The sequence below is a fragment of the Glycine max genome, chromosome 7 (assembly GCF_000004515.6).
Source record: "Glycine max cultivar Williams 82 chromosome 7, Glycine_max_v4.0, whole genome shotgun sequence".
NCBI classification, from domain to species: domain Eukaryota; kingdom Viridiplantae; phylum Streptophyta; class Magnoliopsida; order Fabales; family Fabaceae; genus Glycine; species Glycine max.
The window spans coordinates 28,568,056-28,594,359 of NC_038243.2; the positions used below are offsets into that span (position 1 = coordinate 28,568,056).

General features: G+C 35.7%; 1 protein-coding gene and 1 pseudogene across 3 annotated transcripts; both read left to right on the forward strand.

The window, feature by feature from the left end:
• Positions 1-3,243: 3,243 nt before the first annotated feature.
• Positions 3,244-4,044, forward strand: LOC121175197 (ABSCISIC ACID-INSENSITIVE 5-like protein 1; annotated as a pseudogene).
• A 3,800-nt stretch (positions 4,045-7,844) lies between these two features.
• LOC100814563 (uncharacterized) lies at positions 7,845-10,442 on the forward strand. Of its 3 annotated transcripts, none has more exons than XM_026129288.2 (6): positions 7,845-8,216; positions 8,752-8,972; positions 9,036-9,109; positions 9,326-9,396; positions 9,544-9,656; positions 10,147-10,442. In XM_026129288.2, the coding sequence occupies exons 2-6, from the start codon at positions 8,932-8,934 to the stop codon at positions 10,181-10,183; spliced, it is 336 nt and encodes a 111-aa protein (XP_025985073.1). In that variant the 5' UTR covers positions 7,845-8,216; positions 8,752-8,931; the 3' UTR covers positions 10,184-10,442. The 3 variants fall into 3 exon arrangements, with proteins under 3 accessions (XP_025985073.1, XP_006583714.1, XP_003529217.1); XM_006583651.4 differs by having other exon boundaries at positions 7,846-8,216; positions 9,063-9,109; XM_003529169.5 differs by having other exon boundaries at positions 7,849-8,216; positions 9,072-9,109.
• Positions 10,443-26,304: the final 15,862 nt, after the last annotated feature.

The window sequence follows — 26,304 nt, forward strand, 5'->3', positions numbered from 1 at the left end:
GTGTTAGGCTTTCGATAGCCAACGTTAAACTGTGTCGAATCTCTATGACATGGATCAATTACGTAATAATGTGAATGCTAGGTCGTTGCCCGGAAGCAACGCGCTGTATGGCTCGAGTACAGTGTCAAAAGAGCAAGGGCCGCTGCATCGCCGTCCGGATGTAGTGAAAAGTAAGCAAGGGTTCCCACATTTTCGTGAACGGGTGTGGGTAAAGAAGCTAGTTCATGACAGGAGGATTCGCTTTGGTACATGGAATATAGGCACACTTACTGGAAAATCTATGGAAATAGTGGATGTTATGGTGAGGAGGAAGATCAATTTTATGTGCCTACAAGAAACTAAGTGGACAGGTGAAAAAGCGAAAGAATTAGACAACTCGGGATTTAAGCTGTGGTATACGGGAAAAATCAGATCAAGAAATGGGGTAGGGATTATTGTGGACAAGGAGTGGAAGAAGGATGTCGTGGATGTAAGAAGAGTAGGAGATCGTATCATAGTCTTAAAATTGGTAGTGGGACAGGACACCTTTAATGTTATTAGTGGGTACGCACCTCAGGTTGGGTTAGCAGAACACTTTAAGGTAAAATTTTGGGAGGATCTAGAAGGGGTACTTCAGGATATACCCCAAGGAGAGAAAGTTTTCCTAGGAGGGGATCTCAATGGACATGTAGGTAGCGTGGCTAGAGGTTTTAAGGGGGTGCATGGGGGTTTTGGCCTAGGGGAGATGAATGGGGAGGGTAAATCCATCTTGGAGTTTTCGGAGGCTTTGGATCTTTCTATAGCCAATACATGGTTTAAGAAAAGAGAGGAACATCTTATCACTTACAAAAGTGGAGGGACATGTTCTCAGATAGATTTTTTCCTTATCAGGAGGTCTGATAGGAAGTATTGCTTGAACTGTAAAATTATCCCGGGAGAGAGCTTGACTACCCAACATAGAGTTTTGGTTATGGATGTAAGAATTAGAGATAGGGCAAAGAGAAGAAGTCCTCTGGTAGCACCAAGGATCAAATGGTGGCACTTGAAGGGGGAGAAACAAGGAATCTTCCAACAAAAGATATGGGAGGGTTGGTGTGGACAATCACAAGGAAGTGCAAATGATATGTGGAACAAGATGTCCCAAGAGATTATTAAAGTGGCTAAAGAGACGTTGGGTGAATCTAGAGGTTTTGGACCTAGGGGTAAAGAATCGTGGTGGTGGAATGAAAATGTTCAGAGCAAAGTTAGAGTAAAAAAGGAGTGTTTCAAGGAGTGGTCTAGGTGTAGAAATTCTGAAACTTGGGATAAGTATAAGATAGCTAGAAATGAAACCAAAAAGGCGGTGAGTGAGGCAAGAGCCCAAGCTTTTGACGGACTATACCAAGCTCTAGGAACCAGGGACGGAGAAAGATCTATATATAGGCTTGCTAAGGGTAGAGAGAGGAAGACTAGAGATTTGGATCAAGTAAAGTGTGTTAAGGATGAAGAAGGCAAAGTCTTAGTGCATGAAAAAGATATCAAGGAAAGGTGGAAGGTGTATTTCCACAACTTATTTAATGATGGATATGGATATGACTCTAGCAGTCTAGACACAAGAGAAGAGGACCGGAACTATAAGTACTATCGTCGGATTCAGAAACAGGAAGTAAAGGAAGCGTTGAAAAGAATGAGTAATGGTAAGGCGGTGGGGCCAGACAACATACCTATTGAAGTGTGGAAAACTCTTGGAGATAGAGGTCTTGAGTGGCTCACCGAACTCTTTAACGAAATTATGAGGTCAAAATGCATGCCGGAGGAATGGAGGAGAAGCACGTTAGTGCCAATCTATAAGAACAAGGGGGATATACAAAATTGTGCAAATTATAGGGGAATCAAGCTCATGAGTCATACCATGAAATTATGGGAAAGAGTGATCGAACGGAGATTAAGAAAGGAGACTCAAGTTACTGAGAATCAATTTGGTTTCATGCCGGGAAAGTCGACCATGGAAGCGATTTATTTATTACGGCGGGTGATGGAGCAATATCGCATGGCCCAACAAGACTTGCACTTGATTTTTATTGACTTGGAGAAAGCGTATGATAGAGTGCCTAGAGAGATTTTGTGGAAAGCTCTAGAGAAGAAAGGGGTTAGGGTTGCATATATTCGAGCTATCCAAGATATGTATGATAGGGTATCGACTAGTGTTAGGACACAGGGTAGAGAGTCAGACGATTTTCCCATCACAATTGGTTTACATCAAGGGTCAACCCTTAGCCCCTACCTTTTTACCTTAATTCTGGATGTCCTCACGGAACAAATCCAAGAGATAGTGCCGAGATGCATGCTTTTTGCAGATGACATAGTCCTCCTTGGAGAGTCGAGGGAGGAGTTGAATGAGAGGTTGGAAACTTGGAGACGAGCTCTAGAAACACATGGCTTTCGCCTAAGCAGAAGCAAATCGGAGTATATGGAATGTAAGTTCAACAAAAGAAGGAGGGTTTCTAACTCAGAGGTGAAAATAGGAGACCATATTATCCCTCAAGTCACACGGTTTAAATATCTTGGGTCTGTAATACAGGATGATGGGGAAATTGAAGGGGATGTGAATCATCGCATTCAAGCAGGATGGATGAAATGGAGAAAAGCATCGGGGGTGTTATGTGATGCAAAGGTACCGATCAAGCTAAAGGGAAAGTTTTATCGGACTGCGGTAAGACCGGCAATTTTGTACGGAACAGAATGTTGGGCGATCAAGAGCCAACATGAGAATAAAGTAGGTGTAGCGGAGATGAGGATGTTGCGGTGGATGTGTGGTAAGACTCGACAGGATACAATTAGAAACGAAGCTATTAGAGAGATGGTTGGAGTAGCGCCTATTGTAGAGAAGATGGTGGAAAATAGACTTAGGTGGTTTGGGCATGTAGAGAGAAGACCGGTAGACTCTGTAGTGAGGAGAGTAGACCAGATGGAGAGAAGACAAACAATTCGAGGCAGAGGAAGACCCAAAAAGACTATAAGAGAGGTTATAAAAAAGGATCTCGAAATTAATGGTTTGGATAGAAGTATGGTACTTGATAGAACATTATGGCGGAAGTTGATCCATGTAGCCGACCCCACCTAGTGGGATAAGGCGTTGTTGTTGTTGTTGTTGTTGTATATATTTCACTTATTTGCTCTGTCTTTTTTTTTCTTCATTTTTTGCAAATAATAATGGTAGTTTCTGAGACAAAAGTTGTTGCTTATGGCAGGTTGTTCCAAGAATTAGTACCTTTATCGACACACATGTCTCTCCAACAACCAAATCAAGAGGTGCCATTGCAAGAACTAGAAACCACATTTTCTCAACTAAGCAAACAAAACTCAATACTCTCACTCACCCTTGATGAGTTCTATTGCAAGAATGGAAAGAGCTTAGGATCCATGAACATGGAGGAATTCCTTTCTAGCATTTGGAACTCTGATGATAACAACCAAGTTAACCCACCACTACCCACCCTTGATGAAGCTGCAAAGGGTAAAAGTGTAGTAGCAACAGAACCCACCACTATTTCCCAACCATTATCTGTCCCTCCCCCAATTTGCAAGAAAACTGTGGATGAAATTTGGTCTCAGATCCACAAAAGCCAACCACACTACAATGAAGCTAATAATAGCCTTGTCGGGAATGAGCCACTACTCAAAAGGTAGCAAACACTTGTGGAAATGACTTTCGAGGATTTCCAAGTAAAAGCTGGGGTGATACAAGAATCATCATCACTATTCAAGTCTTCATTATTATATCAGAATCAGATTGGTAACATTGCAAGTAATGGACCATTGAGTGCAAGTTATAGGTTCTGTAATAGGGATAGGATCTAGTGTGTCTTGTAATGGGCTTGAAACACAAAAATGTTGGCACATAATAACAACTTAGTTATAAAGGATGTCACTACAAATGGCGCTCTGGAGAAATGTCCAAGCTTAGGAGAATCAAGTGGGAAGGGTAATAGGAAGAGGATCATTGATGGCCCTCCTAAAGAGGTAGTAGAGAGAAGGCAGTGCAGAATGTTGAAGAATCGACAATCGGCATTATATAGTGTTTAAAGGTTGGTTAGAAAGACAATTATGACAAATAGGATTATGCTTCTCAACAGAGAAAAGGGTGTACATAAAAAATAATTCTGCTAAAATTATGCAACAATGGAAGAATCATTCATGAACCTGGAAAGGAATATTAATTGTTTTTCAAAAAAAATTAAGAAGACTCTAACATGCATAAAATTCACTTCATTCACCAGGTTCTAGTGATATACAGGGTTGTTTGCAACATGCTATTCAATTACTCCCTTAATAAGCATCGTTTCAATTAATAGAGATGAATTAACAGAGAAGCTTTGAGAAAGAAAACACCTTAGCGTCGTGGAGCAAAGCTTGGAGCTAGGTCATGAAATGAGGGCTTTCGACGAGTGAGGGCTTTCAAGCTCCAGCACGGCAGCAATGACGAGGACCACCATGATGCGAGTAGCTCAACACCCAAACCAAACTTGAACAAGGAAGAGTGAGACAGAGTCGCGAGAATCATTTTCGGGGGGAGGGGGGGGGGGGGGGGGGTTCGTACGACACCGTTTTGGATTTTCGTAAACTCGCGAACTCAAAACAGACACGCAAGTCTACCCAAACTCGCCCGAGTCTGCGCTAAATCGGACGAGTCTACTCCGTTTTCGATTCTACTTTCGATTTAACTCGCTGAACCTTAGTGGAATCATAAAATCGTACGATTTTATGATTTAAATCGTGAGTTTAACAACCATGATGTATTCCATTGCTTGAGTTTCAGTCATGGTAGTGTCATAATGGTGTTATGGCTGACACTATTATTTTTTGCTTTATGACTCAAAATTAAACTGGTGTTGTGTAATATTTTCTGGTGTATTCTAATTATATTCTAGATCTCAAATCTAAGTTCAAAATTCAAATCCCCTTTCAATTTAGGGGAGAAATTTCGCATTCATTTCACTGCAGCCCAGAGGACCTCACTTTCAATTTACATGTGCGGTATGATTTATAACCATAAACCCATATGTTTCTCTAGACACTGGATTATTGCCCCTAAGTTGAAATTACTGCTGCCTCTTCTTTTCATTAGGAATATAACACACAACTGGATATCCATCCTTTGGCAGTGATAATTAATCTAATAAAAAACTTCACTAAAAGAGAGTGGCAACTGGATTTTCTTGGTGCCTATAGAGAAGCCAACCAGTGCGCCTATTGGCTAGCTAGAGAAGGCTCTTCTTCTGCTTTGGATTTTCAGTTAGTTTCTTCTTGACCTATTCAAATGCAACGGCTCCTGTTAGCTGATGCTATGAGTACAGTGTCCTTGTGTTGTAGTTGTAGTTTACTTTCTTGTTGATAAAAAAAAGACAAATTAACCCTTTTGCTGTACACATTTTCTTAAACACTTTTATTCTTCAATTATATTAGAACCTCTCATTCTCTCAACTGCCATTATAAGTTAACGAATAAAAAGGGAATAAATGTGTACACAAAAACTTCAACTACAAAACTAACTGCACATTGCTTGCCCCCTTAACTGCACACCCACTCTTCCCTGCACGTTTTCTCCTTCTCACAGAGTAGCAGACTCTTTCCTTCCTTCTTCCTCTTATCAATTTCTCATTCTTCACATTTTTTTCCTTGTAACTTCTCATTAGTAACGACTACCATAATCTTAATATGTTTTTTTTTTTTTTTTTTTTTTATCTATATAAGAGATGTAATTTACTTCCTCTAGTTTTCTTTTTTACAGCAATCTTCCTCTAATTTTTATATTGATAATTTGTTATATAATTTCTATCTCCATGAGATATAAATATTTGCTATAGTTTGAAATTTATGTCATTAATTAGAAAAGTCAAATTCTTGTAACAAATAAGAAATACAATTTCAATTAAAATATAACATATTAAAATTGTATAGAGTGATTTCTATAGTATAAATAACAAAAAAAATTAAGATTGACCAAAGAAATCACTAACAAAAAACAAAATATTAAAAAGACAATTTATTTTACATGTTAAATTTAGTAGGGTCTGTTAATAACTCTACAACATCTAAATTAATTAAGGCTTTAATCTAGACACGACAATAGGGCCGGACAAGAATGGGTATGTTGTTCTTTGTTCCTATTCCTTCTCCCCAACTCCATCTCTATGCTTGTTCTGGATCGCTGGCGGAGACAAAATTTTGTATCCATTTGTTGTCCCCGTGGGGTTGGTATACTTGCCCCGTGATTATTACGATTATTACTTTAGAATATTATATTTATACATTTATTCTTCTAAAATTCAATTTAAACGAATTTTAGATGTCATGAAATTAAATAAATCATAAAATACAATGATTCATAGCATGAATTCAACTTATTACCATAAAAGGATGTCAAGTCTCAAAAAGATGAAATAAATAAGAAAAATATAATTAACATAACTATCGGGAAAGGGAAAAGGAGAATAGTTACATACCCATGCTCCTCCCGATTTTAAAAAGTCAGGTAACACGTGTATTTATTCCTGGTCAAAGTAGGTATTCCTTATAAAAGTCAGGCGAGTTTGGGTAGCAGAGTTGGACTAAGAAATGACCCCAAATCAGATCTACTTTAGGGAAGACTAAGCTAGAGGATAAATGAACGTGGGAGTAGTTGAAGCAGTTTTTTCCAAGGCTAAATGCATATGGATCCATGATTTCCTAAATTCTAAGAGAAGTGGTTAGTGAAAAATAACACGTGTTTGTTTGTAACAACTTTAGGAAAGGTGAGGCCACAATTTAGCAATGTAGGAAGTTAGGTATTAGAAAACAACTCGCGAGCGTAGTAAACAAGTGATGTTTGTTATCATTATTATAAATAGAGGAAAGTCAGATGTAAAAAGAGATCCCCGACCAAATCAATCAAATTTATGTTTTCCGGTCATTTAATTTACCTTTCATTTATCTTCTATGTATACCTTTATTTATGAATACCTTTTATCGCTTTTAGTCGTTTACAGTTTGCCTTGATCGCTTTTAGCCGTTTATAGTTTTCTTTATAGCTTTCATCCATTTACAACCTTTTTTTTTTTTAATCTCAATTTCACGAGCAGCCTAGCATAGAAATTATAGCTCGTCAATTGCTAGAAAGTTCATTGTAGTGAACTAAGAATCCATCTAGGAACAAAATCCCTTCTTTGAGTCAATTGCCTAAAAGGGGAATCACTTGTTTGTTGGTAATTAACCAATACAAAGACTAATTAATCAATAAATTTTTCACACCAACAAATAATCAATTAAAAAAAATCAAATATTTGAGAACTATAAAGATTATATCTTTTTTTTAGTTCACGGCCAAAAATTTCATTTACAAAATGTCATGTATAAACTATTTTTAAAAAAATATCATATAGATAAAGACATTATTTTAAAATATCGTCAAATACATATTCTATCAATTATAAAGCAATGGATTGGGCCTTTTACAAAAATAATTAACTCATAGGAGAAAAAAATCAAAATAAAATCATGAACAAATTAGGTTCGTATCTCTTTAATTTTTTTTTCAAACTACATACAACACCATTCTATTTTCTATTTCTACATTAATCTCCTTTTATGTTTGAAATAAATACACTGACACCTTATATATTGCCCTAACTCTCCTAAATGTTTAAAACATTACACTAACAATTTGTTATATATTACACTAATATTCCTATAAGCAAGATTACTAGTCTATAATGATTAAAAAAAATGGGAAATCATGTATAATTTTACAAAATTTCATAAATATTCAGTATTGAAATAAAATAATAATAGAACTGATGAATAGTAAAAGGCTATTCTTAGTCGTATAAGTTGTAGATATGAATGGTTGTAGGATATTACCGGAGAAAAAGAAATTAGTTGAGAGGATCTAAATCCAAAGTGATAGCATCTATTTTTATCTCGTTAGTAAAATACTAATTTGTAAGAGTCATAATGAGTAAGGATTTAAAAAAGGAAGGTACACTTAAGATAGAATCGCGAGGCAGTGTTTCTCCTATAAATAAACATATATAGCCGGTGAACAAAGAAACACTTTCATTCGTTCTCTCGTCTTCAGAATTTTCTGTTGTGTTCTCAAGTCTCGGCGGTGTCATGGCTTCAAGAGCGGAACAACCCATCAATGGTTTGTTTTATTCTTGTCTTGCTGCCAAGATGCTTGAATTATGTTTGGGAATTACCGTGTCTAAGCTTCTCACAAGGTGTTCTTCTTCTTCTTCCTTTTACTTTTTTTAAAATAGATTAAATTACTCATTTATTCTTTATAATTTTTTATTTTTTTAATCTCTATAATTTTAAAATAATTTTTAATTTATATTTTAATTCTTTTTAATTCTTATAATTAAAAAATTATAAAACAAAAAAAAACAAAAATCATAAAAATTATAGAGATTAAAATTATTTTTAAAATTATAAGAATTAAAAAAGATTTAAAATATAAATTATAAAAAAAAATAAAAAGTAAGAATAATGAAACTGAGTAACCTTTAAAATATTTATTTATATATATATATATATATATATATATATATATATATATATATATATATATATATATATTATATGTCAAGGTTGCACAATCCGTACAAGAGAAGACGAAGGTTGCATTTATCTTTCCTTTTTAATTTTATTTTTTACTTTATAGTTACCTATCTGATTTTCCAAGAAACAAGTGAAGAAGTTTCTTTTCTTTTTATAATGGATGTCTCTAAATCTGTGTGAGTGGATGTTATGCAGAAGTCAAGCACTCAAGTGGAGAATGGCGTGGTGGTACAAATGTTGGGAATTTTGTTACCGCAACAAAGGTGGAAGCAGGTCAGAATGTTAAAGAAGAACCTGAAGCGATGGTCATTAGCTCTGATGATGAACCTGAAGCAGTTAAGGGATAAAACGTAAGGGAAAAGTCTGCTGGGAAAAATGCAAAGGCATTCAGTTCAGTCCTCTCTGCTCGAAGCAAGGTTGTTCCTTTGTTCATTTATCTCAATTTTTTTAATTATTGAGATTATTTTCGATATTTGAAGCGAACCATATGTATTCATGGCATCAAGTTTTGACAGCTGGGAAAAAGATCATTTCTATAACACAATCTCCACAGGTATCTATTTACGCATTTATCATCACCTTTGTTCGATTTTTCATTCAATTAGCTTGTGCCTTTATGTAATTTGTAATTTATTTGGTTCTGAATATTGAATTTTGAATACAAAGAATTTAGAAGCTTGGAAGTTCTAAGTTTATTTTCATGTGCTAGGATTGCAAAGAGTAAAAAAAAGTGAGTTTGTTCTGAGATGCAATATACCTTTGTTTGCAGGTCATGCCATTGGGGCAAATCCTGCAATTCCTAGAATGTTTCCAAATATGTTTCCACTGGTTACAAGTCAGGTATATTTTTTGTTTCTTTTTGCCAACTCTGGTTATGCAATGCAATGTTTTTTCATTTATTTCACACATTCTTGTTTCTTTCTTAAGTTGCAGCTATCTATGTACTCCTGATATGGTTACTATACTGAATTTCAATTGTTTTGACAGAGAAAGTTGGCAAACAGAAGGCTGATTGCAGTCATGAAATTGTCTCTTGACAAGTCTGCCCAAGGAGAAAGAATTTCTGGCACAAGCAAGAATGATCATATTTCTTCCTACAGGTGAAGGAGTTAAATTTTCATTTTTGTGCCCCATAGATTTGTTTTAGCTCATCCGATTAGTGGTCCAAGTTGTGATTGGTGGTATTCATTGATGAGTCCAATTCGCTTCCAAAAAAATAACTTATTGCAATTAGTTTGAGTTTGCCAGCAGTTCCTTGAAGATTTAGTTTGTTCTCATCTATGTGCTCTCTTACGTTTCACCTTTTCTGTGGATTTTTGTTATAATTGCTTGACATTACGCAGGTTAAATCCCTAGGTTCACCAAATTTTGTTTATCTGTTTAACACACATAACATTGAGCCAAATACTAAATGAATTATTCACGGTGGTGATTAGTTTAACACAAACTTTTAATATGGTAAAACTTAAATGGGCAATTTTTTTATTCCTGAGGACAGTAATACCCGTCGATTGAAATTTAAAAGGGTCTTGGTCAAGGGAAAACATCCTAGACGTTTATCTTTGGCATTTTGGTTGTCCTTACATGCAGGAATGATACATTGGAAGACCACCCTATTCTTGGATAACATCTCATTGCAACTTGTCTCCTGACATTGCTCCACACTGTCGAGAGATCTTCATGCTGAACAAAGTCTTGTGCACTCCTATAGTAGTTAATTGAAAAGTTGACTTGTAAACTATAGAATGAGAAACGATAGCCTCCTAAAACCACTTGCAGACCAATCTCATGAGAAATCTCATCAAGCTCTGTAGTTCTCTTCTCCTTCTCGTAACTAAGTGGGGATAGACCTGATTTTCTCATCAAGTTTGTTTATTTTCCTTAAAGACCCTGCTTTTCATCTATTTTTATTCAAGCGTGAAAGATTTTTAGAGCTAAATGCTTTTGGTCTTGGCATGGGTTTTGGCTATAATTTATTTCATCTGAAGATTTTTTTACTTAATTACACTAGATTTTACACAAGAAATTAAAAGACTTTTTAGCCATTAATTTAATTAAATATATTTATCATAATTACCTTAATTATTATAATTAAATTTTTTATATCAATTGAAATACTGTAACTTGTTAAAAAGTAAAAAAAATAATAAATTTATGGGTTGTCACGTGATATTAACTTAAGTCATGTTAATTAATATCTTTAGGAAATAGTCATTGGTTAATGAACTAAAATGAATAAATATTTATTGTGAAAGGTATAGGGGAACATAAAAAAATTATGGGTTTTGGAGAACGAAATTACAAATAGTATTTTTTTAGAGAAAAGCGTATAAATTTAATGATAATAATTGGTTTTGGAGAACGAAATTACAAATAGTATTTTTTTAGAGAAAAGCGTATAAATTTAATGATAATAATTGGTTTTGGAGAACGAAATTACAAATAGTATTTTTTTCAGTATCATAGAATACTAGTTATTTTTAAAATTTCTCTTGTAAGCCTTTTACGTCATCTAAAAATGTATAAATTCTATAAAAAAAAATAGTAGCAAGAAAATTTTAACTATCATATATTGAAGGAAATATATTAAAAAAATTATAAAAAGAAATGGAAGATTAACTTTCGAATTAAAAATATTTTTATCTCCGTAAAAAAATATCTACTAAAGTATTTTATTATTTTAATATCTTTTCCTCTATATAATAATAAGGCTTAAATGTTATTTTGTTGTGGTTATTTTTTAAAATTTATAGTTTTTGTTCCTTTATTTTAAAATAGAGACATGTAGTTTCTATATGTTTTTATAATATGCAATTTTGGTGCCCCTATTTTAAAAATAAAGACATAATCTCTAAGTTTTGTAAACTTTATGATTTAGTTCTTGTGTCAAACTAAAATCATTGATTACAATAATGTGGATTTAAAAAATAATCTTGTGTCATGTAACTAAAATTTGGTCACATCAAGATAATTTTTTATTGGACAAAGTTTGAGAATCAAAATTACATATTTTACAAATCAAATGAATAAATATCTATATTTTAAAATAGGGAGATTAAAATTATGAATTTGAAAAAATATGAGGACTAAATATCTCTATTTTAAAAGAAAGAGACCAACATTAAGGGTTTTAAAAAATAGGAAAACTAAAATTATATTTAATAATAATATGCTATCATATTATATATTTAATTAATTTAGTCCAAATTTAATTTAATATTTATGTTTTCCTTAATAAACCTTGATAGAGATGATCTATTCTTTTTTTAAAAATTCATCATTTTGTTTTTACTCGGATTGTGACAATATGAGAGAAAGACATAAGAAAATTGAACATAAATAATTGGAAAAGGATTTACCAAGTTGATAGGTGTTACTTATTGATTAAAATTTATTTTTACAATTATGCATCAATATTCATATAACAACCTTTTTCTTGAACATTCTTGTAACAAGTTATTTCTTGTTCAAACACTTTAGCAAGTAAGAATTCACCGCACATAAGCCGCAAGACCACAAACATCGGCAAGTAAAGTTAATTATAGAAAACATTTAAAAAACCTAATTAATTCAATTATAAAGAATAATTATAAATATCAATGTTGACATCAATGAACTTGATTAAGCTATAACTAACCAATCATGCAATTGTTGACAATACCAAAGAACATTTCCGGACATCTTTTTAGTGTAATTGGCAACACATACAACATACATGAGGAATTTCTATTAAAGGTGCATATATTAATTCACATTTGTGAGCACAACTAACAACATTAGACTAATTGCTTGACTCAACTAGCACAAATGAAAGATTGTAATGATCAGCTTATGTGAAACCCAACATAGCTATGATCATAATTACAACTCCAGTACTTTTCATCTTTTTTTTTTTTTTTTTTTTTGCTTTATTCTTCTCTCTAAGTCTTTACAAACTATTTTAGGATTTTGTATAGAGGTTAAATTTGTTTGGTTTCAAGATAAATAAACCATTTTATAGGTACAATATACTCCCTCTGGTCTCAAATATAAATAAATCTTAATTACCTATTCCTTATTTAATGAGATTCTTTTCAAAATACTTTTTATTTAATAAGGTCAAAGAGTTTTTTATGTTTGATATCATATTTGAATGAAAGATAGTTTAAGAAAAATATTTGTTTTTAATTGAAAATGACACAATTTAATGAAGTTAACTATTTTTTTTTAATAAGTGTGAAATATGTATTTCTTTACTTATAATCGAAATCGGAGGAAGTAATGCACTTAAAATATCTTTAACTTCTTTACAAAATTATGCATCAAGTACCTTCAAGATTTTATATCTGAATTTAACTTGTTTCCATTATCAATAAAATATTATATTTTAACAATTTTATTAAAGTTAATTATATATAATATTTAATGAATATAATAAATATACCAATAATATTATATACATAGTAAAAACATATATTAAATACATACAATAAATGCACATATTAAGTACATATATTAAATACATACATTAAATGTGCATATTAAATGCATCCAATACATAACATATATTGAATATATATATATATATATATATATATATATATATATATATATATATATATCGCATTGATTAAATATATTTAAGAGATATTTATTTTTTGTCACTTTAACATTAATTAATGTGAAATATCATCGATTTTGTCAATGATTAATTTCTATCAAAAAATATGTCTTATTATCTTTAGAAGTCTACTTCTTTCCATTAACTTTTTTCATTTACAATGCTCAAATATGAGACTTTTCTTATGTATTCAATGAATTTGACATTTGTTCATCACACCAATGAAAGGGCTACAAAAAAATGAAATGTGATATTTTTGTTAATTGTAAAATTGTAAATGTCATTATATCATCCTTTTCAAACACAATCCTAAATAAGAAGTGATGAAAAATAAATTAAGAAACATCTATTGGACACAAAGATTAGGTTAATTTAAAATGATTTAATTACACATTTGATTCCTATAACTTAAAAAATTGTCTTTTTTTAGTATTTATACTTTTAAGGACATCTCCTTTAAGTCCCTATACATGTCATTTTTAATCCTTTTAGTCCTTGTCATAGAGACTAAGGGCAAGTTTGTTTCATGGATTTTATTATATTTATGGGAAAAATATTCATGGAAATGTTATATTACTTGGAATTTATTCCCATATATAAAAAAAAGTTAGGTACATACTTCTAATTCTTGAGAATTTTTTAAAATTTATTTTAATTTAAACATAACAAATTTATTTAAATAAATAAATAAGGTTGAATAAGAAGAACGTGGGTAATTATGTTAAACATTCTCATGAGAATGTAAGATTCCCACTTCTCTAAGAATAGGAAGATGGAGAAACATGTATAATATGAATTCCTTGGGAATGAGTTATGTGTGATGATATTTTCTTATTACCCCCTAACAAACAAGTGCCTACATATTTCCATCTTTACAATTTAGGAAATCCGATATCGTCTGTCTCAATTCTTGTGATGCAACATATACATCTATTGGACAATTTCACTCAATGTCTATTGGTTTTAAGATGAAATCTAACATGGCATCAAAATCTGTAGTCTATTCATTCTAATAGGCTCACAAAGCCTTTGTACACAACTAAGTGAGTTAGGCAATATCCTAGGCTCACAACCTTGTGCACTTTGTTGCCTCCTCCTCTAACTACGATACTGCAATTCGTTAATGTCGGCACCTCCTCAATTATATCGACGTCACCCAAATGCAAAAGAAGGATTAGTAAGAGTTGGTGGTGATTGGTACACCAGTTTCAATGCAAGTCTTGATTCAGAGATGGTGGTGTTGTGGTGAAAGGTGTAAAGATTTGATGGTGGTATTGTGAACAAATGACATGATCAATGGTTTGTCTCTTACATGCTAAAATGTAGTGATGGATCTATAAAATTTAAGTTGTGGGAGCAATATTTATATATTTAAATTGTTATATATTATACATGCACTACTACAGAAAGTGGATTCCACATCGGTTTTGTGGGGCATACTACATCGGTTGACAACCGTCGTAGTAGGGGACGTCATAATAAGGGGTCACCTATTCTACGATGGTTGTTGTTAAGACCGTCTTAGAAATGCCATATTTCCACATCGGGCATCCTGAGATGATCGCCGTAGAATAGGCATTATTCTACATCTGTCGTCCAGAAGGGACTGTCATTGACTGTTGTCTATTCTACGACAGTCGTGTCTGAAGACCAAGCCAGCATGTCTTTTGAGAAAGAGATTACACAGTTACAAAGGAATGTTCTCCCATAAACCCTCTTGATGATCATTACAAGTTGCATATACATCATCTATTTGTTCTTCATTAATCAAAGGCATGTCTTTTGAGAAAGGAGGCATGTCACCAACATCAAGTGTTGATCCGCCAATATGGTTACTGATAGAAAATGTTCTACCTTGCAAAACCACTGACCATTTAGAGTCACTGGGATCTTGTACATAAAACACCTGCCTAGCTTGCACTGCCATAATGAATGGGTCGTCTTTGTAAACTACTTTGTGAAGGTCTACTAAAGAGTATAAGAAAAAAATTAAAATAAGTTTTTTAATAAACTAAAATTAGTTAATGTATAAATTTAAATTTGTTTTTTTAAAGAAACTAATATGATAGGGTTTTATAGATTACACTTAAAACACATGGATGAAGTGATCAGTTACAAAGAGCTTACGCAGTTAAAAAGGAATGTTCTCCCATAAACCCTCTTGATGATCATTACGAGTTGCATATACATCATCTATTTGTTTTTCATTAATCAAAGGCATGTCTTTTGAGAAAGGCGGCATGTCACCGACATCAAGTGTTTATCCGTCAATATGGTCACTGATAGAAAATGTTCTACCTTGCAAAACCACTGACCATTTAGAGTCGTTGGGATCTTGTACATAAAACACCTGCCTAGCTTGCACTGCCATAATGAATGGGTCGTCCTTGTAACCTACTTTGTGAAGGTCTACTAAAGTAAATCCCATTTTGTCCCAACGCACCCTGGTATTTCCATTGACCCATTGACACTTGAAGAGAGGTACTCTAAATTCACTGTAATCAAGCTCCCAGATTTCTGCGATTACACCATAGTAAGACATGCACGCTTGAATGGGATTGTTATCTGAAGCACTACAAAAGTGATCTGATTGACCATCAACAGTAACCCCACTATTCTGCACACTGTTTCTATCATCCTGGGACTTTGTGCAGAAAGAACAATGGTTGATATCATATCCTTTCCATGTAGGAACATTAAAATTTGGACCCACAACTAGCAATCGTAATGTGTTGGAAGCACTTTGATCGGCGAAAATTGTTTGTCTGAACCAATGGATGAAAGATATATTGTGCTCTTGCAACAACCTCTTCATGTTCATTTTTCGGTGGACACCAGTTACATGTTCTTTGTGAGCATCTATGTATGGGATGACCTCTGCTGTGTTGTGTAAAACGTATAGATGAGCTTGTGACAGTTTTTTCCTATCCATGGTTACAACATTGAATCCTTGTATGCCCCGACCTTGAGTTGACAAGTCATGACGACTTTGAGGAACTCCCACTAGTGTACCAGTGCTTATATATTCAGAACAAAATCCAATGGCTTCCTCAGCAACGTATCTTTCCACAATACTAGCCTTTGGCCGATATCGATTTTTTGTATATCCTTTCAACACCTTCATGTAACGTTCAACAGGATACATCCAACGTAAAAACACCAGCCCGCACAACCGAATTTCCCGTACAAGATGAACAATTAAGTGCACCATGATGTCAAAAAATGAAGGGGGAAAATACATCTCTAATTCACACAGGATAATGGCTGCTTGGTTCTCCAAATCATCCTAATGTGTTGGGTCAATAACCTTGCTACAAATAGCATTAAAGAAAAAGCACAACCGGGTTATGGCGACCCTAACTTTATCAGGCAAGATACCACGAACGGCCACTGGCAGCAGTTGTTGCATTAAGACGTGACAATCACGAGATTTCAACCCAACTAACTTCAAATCATTAACTGACACAATTCTCTTGATATTGGAAGAGTATCCTTGTGAGACTTTGACATTTTTCAGATAATGACAAAATTGTTTTTTCTCCTTCATTGACATTGTGTAACATGCTGGGGGCAAATATGTCCGGCGACCTTGTGGCTGCGGATGCAGCTGCTGTCGTATACCCATGTCGACCAAATCCTAACGACATTTGAGACCATCCTTTGTCTTGCCTTTGATGTTAAGAAGGGTCCCAATTAAATTATCACACACATTTTTCTCGACATGCATAACATCGAGACAATGTTGAACATGGAGATTGGTCCAATACGGAAGATCAAAGAAGACTAACCTTTTCTTCCAAATGTTCTTGTCAGCATGGTCCTTCCTTCAGGTCTTACCAAAACCAGCTACGATGTCTTTCACCCGATTATACACTTCATGTCCAGCTAAAGGTTCGAGGGCACCGTCAGTCTCATGGGTTCTATTAAATGCTTTCTTCAATCGGCGATACAGGTGATAATGTTTCAAAAATCTCAGGTGCCTTGTATATATTGGCTTCTTCCCATGTTTAAGTTGGATGAAGCTGGTGTTGTTCTCACAAATTGGACATGCATGGTGTCCTTTGACACTATATCTGCTCAAATTCCCATAAGCAGGAAAGTCATTAATAGTGCAAAAGATCATGGCATGCAACACAAAGGTGTTTCCCATATTAGCATCATTCACATCAACCCCATCTACCCACAACTTGCGTAAGTCTTCAATCAACGGAGTCAAGTAGACATCAATATTGTTTCCTGACTGTCTGGGGCCGGCTATCATCATACACAACATGATGTATTTGTGCTTCATGCACAACCAAGGAGGAAGGTTGTAAATCATGAGCAAAACAGGCCACAAACTGTGATTAGTGCTCAAATTACCAAATGGATTCATGCCATCCGAAGCAAGACCAAGCCATAGGTTTCTTGGTTCTGCTCCAAATTCAGGATACAAGTGATCAATTTTCTTCCATTGTGGAGAATCAGCGGGATGTCGAAGTAAGCCATCATTTTTTCTGCCAACCGAATGCCAAATTAGGTTTGAAGCATCGTCAGCGCTAGCAAACAAACGCTTAAACGTTGGTATAATAGGAAGGTACCAACAAACCTTTGCTGGACGATTGTTGGTTTTGGGTACATCATCTGTGCATTCACCATCCGTCTCTTTGTATCATGATACCCCACATGTTGGGCAATTAATCATTTCCGCATACTCATTTCTATAGAGGATACAATCATTACGGCATGCATCAATTTTCTGGTACTTCATACCCACAGGACATAATATCTTCTTCGCCTCATAGTGACTCTTGGGTAATTTGTTATCATCAGGAAGCATTTTCTTTAACAATACTAGCAACTCTGTGAAACTTTTGTCACTCCAACCAAATTTGGCCTTCACATTGACCAAAGCTAGCATCGCAGATAACCGACTGAACGTAGCATGTCTTCCAAATAACCCTCTGCCCCAAGATCTCTTAGCATGTCTTCCATTCGGTCTCCAGTTTGAACATCAGCAGCTTCAGTGGCAGGGGCTGTTTGGATTTCTGGTAATTCACCGTGCCATATCCAATTCGTATAACTCCGACTAAAGTAGTCACAAATTAGATGTGTCCTAATCTCATTTATTGAATGATGCCTTCCATTGACACAGTTAACACATGGACAAAAATAATTCCCACCCAATGTTGGTGCATTTTGTTCGGCAAACGCCAGAAAATCCTCAACCCCCTTTTCATACTCACCACTTATGTGCGGTGCTTTAATCCAAGTTCGATCCATTCTATCTGTTGTATCAGAGCGCCTCTGTTATGTCGTATGCGTGAGAAGCTCACTTTTTTCATTTGAAGGTGAGGTCCTATCCCATTTAGGAACAATCTTTTTTTGCTTCATTCATAAGTACATGTTAAGTATGTCATGGTAAATTTAATAAAATTTCAGCAGCATCTCACATTGGTCTCCAAGTACACGAAATGAAAGTGGTCAACTGAAATGACCACAATCAAGTATGCACTTGGAGAACAAAGCAATATGCCATAAACTGAAATTTTATAAAATCTAACATAACATAGTTAACGTATAAGTATGAATGAAGTAAAAAAAGACAGCCCCCAAACTGTCCGAACGGACAATTCAAGATTCCATACCACGATTAATCCAAACTATCCGTAGCAATCATGGTATGGAATCTCAAACGGGAAACTAAGGTTCACTCAAAATGCACATACTTTTAATGGATAATAATGTAATATATGAAAAACCAATTGAGAATCCAAATAAAACTCAGATTAACCAAATACATTATAAGCAACAACGTATGCCAAAAGTAATAAAAAAATTGCTCAAATAATGATAAAAACTTCGAAGTACCTGTGATTCCCTTTGCAATCTGACTTTGGCAAGTAAGAAACTATGAATAAGAACCCAATAGTCAGCCTTGAAAACCTAAAAGTTTATAGTAAAAAATGGCATATTAGAAAAAAAATGCATTTCTACAACACATAATGGAAAAATAAATTCGTCAACTAAAAACAGGTAAGGAACGAAATTTGCACACGAACAAAGGTTTATAATATGTCTATGTAATTTTCATTTCAATTCCCTCATGAAAGGATTCATAGTCACTGTACATCGCGGGTATGTGTGTATTCTCTAATCCCTACCCCAGCTATATATGCATTTCTTGTGTCGTTAAATGCTACTTTTTTTTAGGGCAAGGCAACATGAACAGGTTCTGAGGAGATACATACTAAGTTATACTTTTTGTGTTGATGCATTTGGTATGTCACATTTGTGTTTCTAAAAAGGTGTTGCAGATTTTGCAGAGCCTATCATTGTTGTATAATTTTCTAAGTGGCTCATTAGTATATACCTTTATGTAACTCCGTTTTGTTAATTTCATGGTTTCCAAACTTGTGCATCACTAATATGAACATTCATTGTGTACTAACAGATCCCTCAATCCATTAGAGGCAAAGTCAAAAGCTTGTTACAGTAGAAGGGAAAAAGACACACAAGACAAGTTAAATATAAATAAAGCTTCGTTATATGGGAGTGAGATTCATTGATGAGGAAGTAGATTCATTTGCAAGGAGGGCAGAAATGTACTATAAGAAGCGCCCGAAGGTCATGAAATTAGTGGAGGAGTTCTACCGAGCATACCATGCTTTAGCTTAGAGATACGATCATGCAATGGGAAAGCTATGCCATGCCCACAAAACAATTGTAGAAGCATTTCCCAACCAAAAAAAATTACATGCTGACCGATGATTCGTCACCGTGTGTTGAATCACACACACTAGGAGTGCCTTGTCCGAATTATTGCGAGTCTAAGCATGCAGAGAAAGCAGATAGTGAAGTTCAAACCTTGAGGAAAGGCCTAGCCAAAATACAGTCTGACAAGGATGCTATATTTCTTCAGTATCAGAAGAGTATGGACAAGTTATCAGAAATGGAAAGAGATCTCAATAATGCACAAAAAGATGCTGGAGGCCTTGATGACAGAGCGAGTAAAGCTGAAATTGAAACTAGAGTGTTGAAGGAAGCACTAGCACAACTAAAATCTAAAAAGGAAGCTGGTTAAGTTCAGTACAATCAGTGCCTAGAAAGTATAGCTAAACTGGAGATTATGTTATCTCTTGCCCAGTTGGATGCCAAGGAATTTGATGAGAAAACTTCTAAGGTTGAAATTGAAGCCAAAATTCTAAGGTAAGAACAAGGCCAGTTGGAAGCTCAGAAGGATGCTGGTTTTCTTAGATACAAGCAGTGTGTTGAAAATATTTCAGTTTTGGAGGCCAAGATAACCCTTACTGAGGAGAATTCCAGGATGTTAAGTGAGCAACTTGAAAAAGTTGAACTGGAAGTTAAAGCACTGAGAAAAAATCTTGTTGAACTGAATGGAGAGAAAGAATCTTTAGTTGTCCTTTACCATCAATGCTTGGAGAAGATAACTAAAATGGAGAATGAAATTTTGCTTGCACAACAAAATTCTAAGAAACTAAATAGAGAAATTGAGAAAGGGGCTGAAAAACTTAAGACTGCTGAAGAACATTCTCATATGTTGGAGAAATCAAATCAATCTCTTCGGCTAGAGGCTGAAAATCTGCTATAGAGGATAGCTATGAAGGGTCAAGCACTTTTAGAGAAGGCCAGTATATATTTAGATAAAACCATCAAAAGTAGTATATATTTAGATGTTTCAGTAACAACACTACAAAAAAAAAGGCAAAATGGATTTGCAGAATTAGCAAAACCAAAGCATGATGCCATATATTTAGATAAATGGCTTTATTTTCAAGAACCCTCCTTTTCTCATCCCTTTTGTGCACTGACAAGACGGGAGGGGGTTGGCAGTGATGCCATATGATAGGGTAAAAGGGATTGGATGAGGGGGAATATGTGTAGAGACCCGACTATACATAAGCACATTCTTTCTTTGATGCCTGTTAGTCGATGAATACGACTAACTTTTGTGTATAAACCTTGTGTAAATTGTATCAAACTCCTCCAATTTATGGTTATTTTGTAGTATTGTGATTACTTTTTGTTAAAGATAGGTAATAAATACTTAGTACTTCCATTTTGTGTGTTTAATAATCATTTCCTCTCATTTTCAGGTTAATTAGGCAAGTTTGTGAAGTGTTGATTTTCATCCTCTCGCTAAGCCAATCTTCTGGCTTAGCGAGCCAACCGCTAAGCGCAACACTCCTTAGCTGAACGCGAGGAAGAATCTGGAAGAAGGATGGGTTGTGCATGTTCGCTGAGTGAAGGGTCATCCCGTTAAGCGCACCACTTCAGTCCATCCGCTGAGCGAGAAAAGCACGCACTAAGCCGAAATCCACTAATGCATGCTGAGCGGTCCATAGTCGCGTTAAGCACTCTAGCACAAACAAAGCCACCTATTTAAGCGTGAAATCAGATTTTGGAGAGGAGTTTGGCCTTTTCTTGAAGCTTCTGCATGTCTAGAGATTTCTAGAGAGAGAAAAGTCCAAGTTCCAGAGAGTTTTGAGAGATTTTGTTGTGCGAAGACTTGTAGAGAACAGAGCTTGAAGAGGAAGTTGTCTTGAGAGCATGAGATGAGTCTGTGAGAGATTATGAGGTTCTAGAGGTGGAAGAGAGATCCCCACTACTTGTATTTCTTCAATCCTTCATTTTTCTCTTCTCTTTGTTGTAAAGAAAGCTTCCCAGTTATGGAGAGCTAAATCCTCTGTTGGTTCTTCCTTGTTAGTACCTGATGTAAATACTTTTTTTTATCTATTTAATGATGCTTTGTGTGTTCTCTGTGTTATCAGTATGCCATTTCAGTGTTCTTTTGCCTTGATCACGTAGTTGCATGCTTTGTTAGGATCATTCAACAGTGGAAACTGGTCTGATTCTTAGAACCTGATAGGACAGAGCTAGTTTATCGTATTATCATGAAGGATCGGGGTACGGTAACCTAATTGTTAGTATGTTTTTCTTAATGCGGTTCTGGTCAAGTTCAGTCCAACAAGAGGAATCTGAGGACGATGCTTGATCAGGATTAGGCTAGACTATCACAAAGAATCGGGGTTTAGCATTTCAGGATACACCATAGAACACACGAGTATTGTTAAGTAGAGAATATCCTTTTAACATCAGGCACCTACTAGGAAGACCAACATGTTGTTTACTTGTCTTTACGCATCAGTACTCACGTGATTTTCCTTTTAATAGTTAGTTTACATACCTGTGCATAATCCACACATCTCTTTTCATACTAGACACCTATTCACTGAAGTAGCTTTACCATGTAACACAAGTTCCCCGAGAGTTCGATACTTGGTTCTTACCGTTTTATACTACTTGCGTGATCCGGTGCACTTGCCGCGACTGAACAAGTTTTTGGCGTCGTTGCCGGGGAACTTCTTTCTATTTGGAGAGTTAGTTCAGTCCTAGGTGTCTATTCTTTATTCTTTGATAAACTGTGAATATTTACTTTCGATTCATATTTGTTTTCTTCTCGAACTGGATAACCGTTGTTTCTATTAGTGTTTTATATGCATAGATCTCCCACAAACAATTTAGTCCTTCTAGACTTGGAGATTGAAGCTACGTTGAGAAGGAACAGAGTCGAGAGGAGAAGAAAATTACTGCAAGACAGGACAATAGCGTCCATTCTTGAGGAAGAAACTCATTTTTCTGATTCTTCATCATCTGATTCACCATCATCAAGGGAATATGCGACCTATTTGCCAGAAGCCGATTCCATGGCGGATGAACACCAGCAGAGAGTTACCCTTGAGGACTATTCAAGCAATTCAGTGCCGCACTTCTTTACCAGCATTTCACGTCCTGAAGTGCAAGCTCACAACATAAACTACCCTCATTCTTTGATTCATTTAATACAAGGGAACTTATTCCAAGGATTACCAAATGAGGACCCCTATGCACATTTGGCAACATTCATTGAAATTTGTAACACTGTAAAGATTGCAGGTGTGCCAGATGAAGCCATTAGACTCAGTCTATTTTCATTTTCCTTGGCAGGAGAAGCCAAAAGGTGGCTCCATTCATTTAAGGGTAACAGTCTGAAAACCTGGGAAGAAGTTGTTGAAAAGTTTCTGAAGAAATATTTCCCAGATTCAAAGACCACGGAAGGGAAAGCTGCAATCTCTTCATTTCATCAGTTCCCTGACGAGTCCTTGAGTGAAGCGTTGGAGAGGTTTAGAGGTTTATTGAGAAAGACTCCCACCCATGGGTTCTCTGAGCCAATTCAATTGAATATGTTTATAGATGGGTTGAGACCACAAACCAAGCAACTGTTAGATGCTTCAGCAGGGGGAAAAATAAAGTTGAAGACCCCTGAAGAGGCAACTGAGCTAATTGAGAATATGTCAGCCAGCGATCATGCCATTCTGCGCAACAAAGTTCATCAACCCACAAAGAAAAGCTTGTTAGAACTATCATCACATGACGCTTTATTGGCATAGAATAAGTTGCTTTCTAAGCAACTTGAGATTTTAATAGAAACACTCGGTAAGTTGCCAACTAAACTGTCTATTGGTCAACCTACATATTCTTCGGTTTTGCAGGTTACAGGTTGTACCATCTGTGGTGAGGCTCATGAAACAGGCCAATGTATTCCCATTGAAGAACACACTCAAGAAGTTCACTATATGGGAAATCAACAGAGACAAGGATATACTTAAGGAGGATTTTCAGGCTTCCAGCAAGGTCCTTATAACCAACAAGGACAGTGGAGATCACACCCTGGCAATCAATTCAACAAAGACCAGGGTGGACCTTCTAATAGGCCAATCCAACAAGGGCCTAACATCTTTTAGAGGACTACTAAGTTGGAGGAGACTTTGACTTAATTTATGTAGGTAACAATGTCAAATCATAAAAGCACTGAGTCAGTACTGAAAAACTTTGAGGTCTAGGTGGGACAACTGGCCAAGTAGATAGTTGACAAGTCATCCAACAGTTTTGTGGAGAATACAGAAAAAATCACAAGGAGGAATGCAAAGTTGTGATGACAAGGAGTAAGAGGTTTGTGGAGGCGGAGGATGAGGATAGTGTTGTATCCAAGAAGAAAGCTGCTGAAGAGAAAGGTACTGATGAAAAGAAAGATGATGTTAGAGGTGAAAGCAATCAGGAAAAAGAAAAACAAATAATGGTCAAGAAAAAGAAATTAAATGACCAAGAAAAAGAAAAAAGTAGAAAAAGAAAAAGAAAATGAAAAAATTGAAAAAGATGAAAAAAATAAGAATGAAGAGAAGAGTAGAAGTGAACAAGCTAGAGAGAAGAAGAGAGAAAAAGTTATGAATGAAGGTGCGGAAGTACCATATCTTGTGGTACCTTCCAAGAAGGAGAAGGACCGCCATCTGGTGAGATTTTTAGATATTTTCAGGAAGCTGGAAATAACCATGCCCTTCGGAGAAGCTTTACAGCAAATGCCACTCTACTCCAAGTTTTTAAAGGATATGTTAACAAGGAAACACAAGTATATTCACCAGGAAAATATTGTTGTGGAAGGAAATTGTAGTGATGTGATTCAAAAGATCCTTCCACCCAAGCATAAAGACCCTGGGAGTGTAACCATTCCTTGTTCAATTGGAGAAGTCATTGTGCGAAAGGCTCTTATTGACCTGGGAGCCAATATTAACTTAATGCCAATCTCCATGTGCAGAAGGTTGGGAGAGTTGGAGATCATGCCCACTAGGATGACTTTACAGCTTGTTGACCGCTCCATTACCAGACCATATGGAGTAATTGAAGATATGTTGGTCAAAGTAAAACATTTTATCTTCCCGGAAAACTTTGTGGTAATGGCTATCTGTGAAGATAATAACATTCATGTAATTTTGGGAAGACCATTCATGTTAACTGCAAGCTGCATAGTGGATATGGGGAGAAAGAAGCTGGAACTGGGCTTTGAAGATCAGAAAATTGATTTTGATTTATTTGTTGAAGACAAGCCTGCTCCAGAACAAAATGTTTGCTTGCAAGTAATGGAAGTGGGAAAGGAGGTTCTGGAAGTAAGAACCAAAACGTGATTTCGCCCATTAAGGTAAAAGCGTCAAGCTAATGATGTTAAAGAAGCGCTTCTTGGGAGGCAACCCAGTTCTAATTAATGTTAGTTTGTTTTATTTTATGCATTATATCATGCGGAACTTGCTTCATAATCAATACATTGGGGTATATCAGCTTGTTTTTAAATGATAGATATAAGGGTTTCCAATTTCTTGAGGAAGGAACTGAAAAATAACTTACAATTTTATTTTTTTCTGAAAAACAGTCTTTTTGCTATGTGCAAGCCTCGCGCTAAGCGCATCTTTGGTCATGCGCTAAACCAAGAGTCTCTGGCGATTAGCGCCCAACCCTTGCATCTCAAGCTGACTTGGTCCACTAAGCTGGCCAAGGCAGAGCTAAGCCCATTTCAATTCGATCTAAATTGGGCTAAGCGATGGCCTTCCCGCGAAGCACATTGCATTCACTGGCTAAGCGTGACACGTTGCGGCTAAGCTCATTTCCTTGCGGCCAGAATTGGGTTTCATTGAGCTAACCAAAACTCATGCCAGCTAAGCCCAATTCCTTGCTTTGCCAAAATTTTCAGAACTACCTGCATCTTCTCTCTCGCACCCATATTCTTGCATCTTCACGCATCAAAGCATCAACGATACAAGTAAGTTCCTTACTCCCTTTATTCTTTTATTTTGTTGAACCTTAGGGTAGAAAACCATAGATTTTAGTGCGCTTAGCGAGTTCATCAAAATTGCTTGAAATCTATGCATTTCTAGACAAACTCGCTAAGCGCACCTACTGTGCTAAGCGAGTGCATCTTTCGAGGATGAACACTCATCCCCCTGTTGAGATACCTATGGCTAAGCGAGGCTGAATCGCTAAGCCCAGGTAACTAAGTGAGGCTGAATCGCTAAGCCAAGCCTCTCTCGGCTAAGCTCATTTCATTGTGGCAGCCATTGGGCTAAGCGAACCTTGCTCGCTAAGCCCCCATACTTAGTAAATTTTCTGAATTTCATGTTGCCGCTAAGTGTAACCCTGCTGAGCTCAGCGCTTATCTGTTGCGGCAACCATTAGGCTTAGCGGGTAAATGCCAGCTAATCCAATTATGCAGAAGTAGAATTTTTCTACAACATCCGCTAAGTGTCCCCCTTGTAGCTAAGCGGTTGTGTTCATTTTGCAAA

What these genes read in the sequence shown, in the direction of transcription:
- LOC100814563 (XM_026129288.2), top strand. Translation starts at nt 8,932, where the DNA reads ATGCAAAGGCATTCAGTTCAGTCCTCTCTGCTCGAAGCAAG. An exon ending in TTCCACTGGTTACAAGTCAG is followed by an intron (nt 9,397 to 9,543) that starts GTATATTTTTTG and finishes TTGTTTTGACAG; the next exon opens with AGAAAGTTGGCAAACAGAAG. An exon ending in GATCATATTTCTTCCTACAG is followed by an intron (nt 9,657 to 10,146) that starts GTGAAGGAGTTA and finishes CCTTACATGCAG; the next exon opens with GAATGATACATTGGAAGACC.